At 48.7% G+C, this 7,017-nt stretch overlaps 1 protein-coding gene across 1 annotated transcript; it reads right to left on the reverse strand.

Moving 5' to 3' along the window:
- Positions 1–792: 792 nt before the first annotated feature.
- LOC149313380 (frizzled-7) lies at positions 793–6,389 on the reverse strand. Its single transcript, XM_089519011.1, has one exon. It carries the CDS (start codon positions 6,387–6,389, stop codon positions 5,391–5,393), a length of 999 nt encoding a protein of 332 aa, XP_089375137.1. The 3' UTR covers positions 793–5,390.
- Positions 6,390–7,017: the final 628 nt, after the last annotated feature.

A 7,017-nucleotide genomic window follows, 5' to 3' on the forward strand; every position in this document is an offset into this window, starting at 1 on the left:
AAACACTGTTATGGACCAAAGACAGGATTCAAATGCAGTAAATAAATACAGACACCAACAGAAAGACTACCATGAAATCCTACGAAAAGGAAGGATGGTTTCAGCAATAATAATAATAATAATGTTTATTTATATACCGCTTTTCCAAATTAGATCAAAGCGGTGTACAACAGGAAGTACAATACAAAGTAAAACAAACAAACAAACAAACATAACAGGCCTCTCTCCCCCTCAAGATGGTGGTCGGAAGAGGGCTCTTAGTCTTTCAGGCAGGCAGTTGGAGCTAGCCTGCCTCTCCCCCCAAGATGGTGGCTGAAGGGAGGGCTTTTCTTCTTCAGGCAGGCAGTTGGAGCTTGCCTGCCTCTCTCCCCCCAAGATGGTGGCTGAAGGGAGGGCTTTTCTTCTTCAGGCAGGCAGTTGGAGCTTGCCTGCCTCTCTCCCCCCAAGATGGTGGCTGAAGGGAGGGCTTTTCTTCTTCAGGCAGGCAGTTGGAGCTTGCCTGCCTCTCTCCCCCCAAGATGGTGGCTGAAGGGAGGGCTTTTCTTCTTCAGGCAGGCAGTTGGAGCTTGCCTGCCTCTCTCCCCCCAAGATGGTGGCTGAAGGGAGGGCTTTTCTTCTTCAGGCAGGCAGTTGGAGCTTGCCTGCCTCTCTCCCCCCAAGATGGTGGCTGAAGGGAGGGCTTTTCTTCTTCAGGCAGGCAGTTGGAGCGTGCCTGCCTCTCTCCCCCCAAGATGGTGGCTGAAGGGAGGGCTTTTCTTCTTCAGGCAGGCAGTTGGAGCGTGCCTGCCTCTCTCCCCCCAAGATGGTGGCTGAAGGGAGGGCTTTTCTTCTTCAGGCAGGCAGTTGGAGCTTGCCTGCCTCTCTCCCCCCAAGATGGTGGCTGAAGGGAGGGCTTTTCTTCTTCAGGCAGGCAGTTGGAGCGTGCCTGCCTCTCTCCCCCCCAAGATGGTGGCTGAAGGGAGGGCTTTTCTTCTTCAGGCAGGCAGTTGGAGCGTGCCTGCCTCTCTCCCCCCAAGATGGTGGCTGACCTACTTTGTATAAGCAACATATGACTATTATGCACTAAGCCACTCTTCTTCAACCTGGTGACCTCCAGATGCATTGGTCTCTACAAGCCCCATCATTCTCAGTAAGCAAGGCAGTTCTAACAATACTATCTTAGAAGCATGCCCTCTTGGAATTCATTTGGACTTCCTTTTGGGTAGACACTTAGGATCAGGTCTTATTCCACAAAATAATAATCCTATGCATATTTATTCAGAGGTTCCATTCAGTTGAATAGTTGCAAATCTTCAAAGGGAACAGTTAGCTTGAGGCCACCTAGAATTAACAAATGTTTAAGAAACTCAGTGATTCAACAAAACAGTATAGGGGAAAAGAATATGTACTGTTAAAATAGCTCTTTTGAAAAACCCATTGTATTAAAAATCCATTTATTTGTTGTGTTCTGTACATAAAGAGATGGAGTCTTACACAGACCTTCCAAAAGCAAAAACCAAAAAAGGCAGTAAAAACATAAATACATATATATTTCTTACAAAAATGTCAGATTTACAAAATATACACACACTGCACTTTCAGCTTGTCTGGTGCACACTTTAAAACTAAGGACCTCAGCACTAAGGAGATCAAATACACTGCAGAATGAGTGGGGTGCTTCTCTCTGCATTTTATCCCAAAACAGTACACCCACACCATTCCCCTTTGATGGCTTTTCTTTCTCCCTTACCAATGCTCCTCTGTGAAGAGATGGCGTTTTGTTTTTAAAGAACTTCATCTCCATTCATTTAAAAAAAGAGAGGGGGGAATGATTATTGTCTAGGAAAGAAGGAAGGAAGGAAGAACAAAAAAGGACTCATTAAAACCCACAGTTCTCCAAATAATCTTTCAGGCCAAAGCAAGCCAAACCCCTTAGGTTCACATCATTTCTTAAAAGAACCTTTTTCAAAAAGTTTTTTTAAAAAGTAGTTTAAAACAATTCCAAGAGAAAGGGAAATGGAATTTCGGGAAGAAATATGAAACCCCTTGGAAGCGAAAAGGCATTTCATTGAATCAGGGGCCCCTCGCTGAGGAAGATTTTTATCTACGGTGATGCAGAACATTTTGTTTGGTTTCATTTCAGAGGCATGTTTAATAAAACAACCGTACAAAAAAAGATGGAGAACTTTGCTGGATATTGGTGGATTATTATTTTTTAAAAAAAGAAGTGCACATTTTAGGAACGAGGCATACTAGGTAACATTAGTTCTCCACTTCTTAGAATGCAACCTTACACACAACTGGGAAGTAAATCCTACTTCAGAGAAAACACACACACCTCCACTGCACAACATATGGGCAGAATGCATAAAATGTGAGTTGTGTGGCCATGCTCCACCAATTAAATGTTAAATGAGTGCCCATATCATCCCACTGATTCCCCATAGAATACAAGAGCTGATCCTATGCATGTTAGTTCCAAAGTATTCCTGAGCAGAACATATTCCAGGTATACCACTTTTGCAGATTTAATTGGGACAACTTTGCAACCGACTGTGTCAAGCACACAAAACTAGAGCTTGCAATCTTATACACCTTTCCTAAAAGATCGAGAAATGCCATGCACTTCCTCTGAGCAAACATGGCCAGAACTATCTTCTTGTTTCAAAAAGAAGAATGGCCCCAACCCTGGACAGCCTTAGAAGCACTCGAGCAACCTCTTCCTTTCCCAAGACATTTTAAAATCTTGCTGTGAACACCATCGAACTGAGAATGCTACAGACGTGGAGGGGAAAACTGGTCAGTTCCTACAGCTTTCCCTTTACACAGCCTCCGAAGGTGAACACAGACATAGATGTCTTTTTCCTCAGGGGAAATCACAACTTTGGGGGAAAGAAAAGAGAGATTATATTTGCCTGTTTTACATATTTCAGTGCTGGCTGTTTTGTCAGATGTTCTGAATTAAAACTCCATTACAAATAAAGAGAGAGGAGGAGGAGGGTAGTTTCTCAGATTTCCTCAGAGTTAAACAAGAGACCTTAGCGAAATTTCCTTTCCTTTCCCTCCATTTTCATATAGCAGCCACGTAGTTGGACCTCAACAAATGCTTTGTTACCTTCCCCCCATAAAAACTGATCCCATGCTTCTGCCTTGCCTCAAAGAAACACACTTTTGTTTCTCTTTTGTCCCTTCTAACAAAAGAGAGGAGAGTAAAACGCATTCTCCAGAAAATCAACATGTCACTTCTTTTTCAGAGTGCTCCTTACTTAGCCCTGCACCCTTCCCCTCCCCAAAGCCCCAGCAAGACCCTTTTGCCAAAGGAGGATTCAAACAGAAAAGAAACCCTAAAATGAATGGAGGAAACTCCCCCGCCACAGCAGCCTGAGTAGGCATGTTGACTTGGAAGTTTAAGCCACACTGAGTTCAACAAATACTGCATGTCTTTACTCCCTCAAGGCAAGAGTGCTTAGCTTGCAGTCCTATGCACCGACTTGGGACTAAATCCCATTAAATTCAGTGGGTCTAACATAGATGTGGAGATGGGATGTTTGCAGCAGTAGCCATGTTGGCTTGTTTGCACCAAGAGTGCGGTGCACCTCAAGAGACTGCCCACATTTATGTATGGCAGTCTGAACTTGATGAAAAGGGAACTAGGTCTATCTATCTATATATTTGCAAAATTGTTGTGGCAAATTTTACAGGAGACTCAAATAAGATTTTTATCAATGATGCTATCTTCTAAAAAAAGGAGAAACACTCCATGTGTCACTTTGTGTCTGCTGGAGGAGTCAAAGTCTCAAACTGGCAGCAACTAATGACTACTGTAGGAACCTGCATGATGTAGTGGTTTGAGCATCGGGCCTTTAAAGACCAGGATTCAATTCCCGACTCAGCCACGGAAACCCATGGAGTGACTATAGGTGAGTCAAATATTCTCAGCCCAGAAAACCATGATAAATTCACCTTAGGTTCCCCGGAAATCAAAATGTCTTGAAGGCACACAACAGTGACTATCACAGAAATTGCCTGAGCCCTCAAGACTGATGGCTAGGGGTCCACCTTCCTCGGGGAAGCTGGAGCTCTTGTAACAGACACAGATGTGCAAAACTATCCTAAGCACCCCAGGCAGCAATGTATGGCACCTAAAATAGTAGCCCAGAACTATCAAGCCCACAATGGATGGCTGCAAGCAGAAGATGCATCTCCTCTCCTTAGGAGGAAAGGATCCCTCAGCTTTAAGCAGATCTTTTCCCTAGGAGGATTTCATTCCAGAAGCCTCTAATGCACCATGGCTGGCCCTTGCATGGGACTCTGGCAGCTCCTCCTAAAAGTCTTCCCTCTTGGTTGCTGGAACACTGTTTCACATCTACTCATTTTTGCTCTCTGGAGATATTGGCCACTCTTGCTGCTCCCTGTAGTCCTGCAAGTGACTTTCAGCTGTTTCTCTGTCTGCCTCTTGGCTACCCCTTGATTGTCTCAGAGCTTGGAATAGTGGTTTACTGGATGAGAATTCCCAGAATCCCATGTCCACTGGTTTGGGGGATCCTGGAAACTGCCACCCAAAAAGCTAATTATTCTAGCTATAGCTCCCAGAGTCCCCCAACCATCATGGGATTCGGGGAGCTGTAGTCCAAAAATGACTCCACACTCTGTCCCCACTGTAACATCCACAATCCCAACCATCATAGTGCTGGTCATGCTGACTGGGAAAATCTGGGAACTGCTGTTCTATTTTGCCATCTCAACTCTGGCCTGTACTAGGGGTTGAGGGAGAGACTCAGTGCCTCTTGGATGTGACTACAAAGATAGTGAATTGGAACTTATTTTTGGGAGGAAGAGGGAATGACCTATTTGAGTTTCAACTTGCCACCCCAAAGCACACAAATGTGACTGACTTTCTGTTTTAGGGATTTTACAAATAATAATAATTCTCTACTTTAATCCCCACACCTGCATTTTGCATCCTGGGCCCAATTCCAGCATTTCTCTTTGAACAGATCCCACAGTTCTCTTTCTTCTTTCCTTCCTAAAAGCAGCTGGGGTACAGTGGGGAACAGGCAAAGAGAAGTAAAGAACTTCTCTCAGGATCAGAAACTGATCATTCTTAAGGACACTTTCTTCAACCCTCTTCAACTTGGCTATCAAGGTAAAAAAGAAAAAAAAATAGAGAGTGTGTGGTTGGGAGAGAGAAACCAAGCTGGAATGCTTGCTGCATGTACAAAATCACCATCCCTTGGAAAGAAGAAGAGGCAAGAGTTTGAAGGAAGAAGCAATCCCTTCGCTTCCATGCAAGCCCACAGACCCACTGCCCAGACACCCTCCTCCCTCAGGTAATGTCTTCTCCACAAGGAGCAGGAAGAGCAGCAGTGTGGGACAGGGCCCAGACAGGGTCAGGTGGACAGGCCTAAACCTCATACTGCTGTCTCCCCTTTGCTCCCAGTGCTGAGTCTGTGGTAGAAGCGCCGCCAAGACTGGAGGGTCTTGCCAGTCCAGATCCAGAAGCCGGTGGTGATGCCCACAATCATGGTCATGAGGTACTTGATGAGGAAGACAGTGAAGTCGGGGCTCATGGGAGCAAAGTTGGCAGTGGGGCAGGCCACGGCATAGCTCTTGCAGCTCTGCAGGAGCCAGGTCTTCTCCCAGGTGTCCCGGAAGGCCTGCTCATAGAAGTAGCAGGCCAAGACAATGGTGGCCGGCACGGTGTAGAGGACGCTGAAGACCCCGATCCACACCATCAGCTTCTCCAGCTTCTCGGTCTTGGTGCCATCGTGCTTCATGATGGTCCTGATGCGGAAGAGGGAAACAAAGCCGGCCAGGAGGAAGGAGGTGCCCAGGAAGAGGTAGAGGAAGAGCGGGGCCAGGACGAAGCCCCGCAGGGCATCCACGCTGTAAAGACCCACATAACAGACCCCGCTGAGGACATCCCCGTCCACCTGCCCCATGGCCAGGACGGTGATGGTCTTGACAGCTGGCACGGCCCAGGCAGCCAGGTGGAAGTACTGGGAGTTGGCCTCGATGGCCTCATGGCCCCACTTCATGCCCGCAGCCAGGAACCAGGTGAGCGAGAGGATGACCCACCAGATGGAGCTGGCCATGCCAAAGAAGTAGAGGACCATGAAGAGGACGGTACAGCCTTCCTTCTTGGTTCCCTGGACCACTGTCCGGTAGCCCTCATTGGAGAAGCGCTCCCCGCAGGCCACCCGATCCTCCAGGAGGAAGCCGGCCACATAGGCCAGGGCCACCATGAAGTAGCAGCCCGAGAGGAAGATGATGGGCCGCTCTGGGTAGCTGAAGCGCCGCATGTCCACCAGGTAGGTCAGGACGGTGAAGAGGGTGGAGGCACAGCACAGCATGGACCAGATGCCCACCAAAAGGCGGGCAAAGCGCACCTCGGCCGCCTTGAAGTACATCAGCCCCTGGGGCAGCTCTGGCTGGCAGGGGGCCCCACAGTCGCGCTGGCCCAGGAAGCGGTAGCCCAGGTAAGGGGGCACCTGGAGCTGGCGGGGGCAGGTGAAGGTGTAGCCGGTGGGGGGCAGAGGGTGCCAAGGGTGGGCTGTCGGGGAAGCAGTGGGTGCGGCCGCCACAGGACCCCCGACGCCTGGCCCCCCTCCTGCCCCACTGGAGCTGTCCGAGGTGTTCTGGCCCACGCAGATCTCACCGGCCCCATGGATGGGGAAGTTCTCACATCGGAGCCTCTCGGGCCACTGGAAGCCAAACTTGTTCATGAGGGCCTCGCAGCCCTGCCTGGCCCTGGCGCAGAGGGAGCGGCAGGGAGGGATGGCCTGGTTGTATGCCAGGCCCAGATACCAGCAGGCAGGACAGAAAGACCACCGCCAGGGGGCCTACCTGGCCCAGCCCCATCCTGGAAGAAGAAGGGGAGGAAGAAGAGAGAGCGAGGAGGAGGAGGAGGCAATGGAAGAGGAAGGAAAAGAAGAGGAGGAGGAAGAAGAGGCAATGGAAGAAGAGGGAGAAAAAGAAGAGGAGGAGGAGGAGGGGTAGGATGAAGAAGAAAGGAGGAGGAGGAGGAAGAAGAAGAAG

This window comes from Sceloporus occidentalis, unplaced genomic scaffold (assembly GCF_023333645.1).
Source record: "Sceloporus occidentalis isolate IW3139 unplaced genomic scaffold, rSceOcc1.0.p SCAF_4, whole genome shotgun sequence".
Classification (NCBI taxonomy): domain Eukaryota; kingdom Metazoa; phylum Chordata; class Lepidosauria; order Squamata; family Phrynosomatidae; genus Sceloporus; species Sceloporus occidentalis.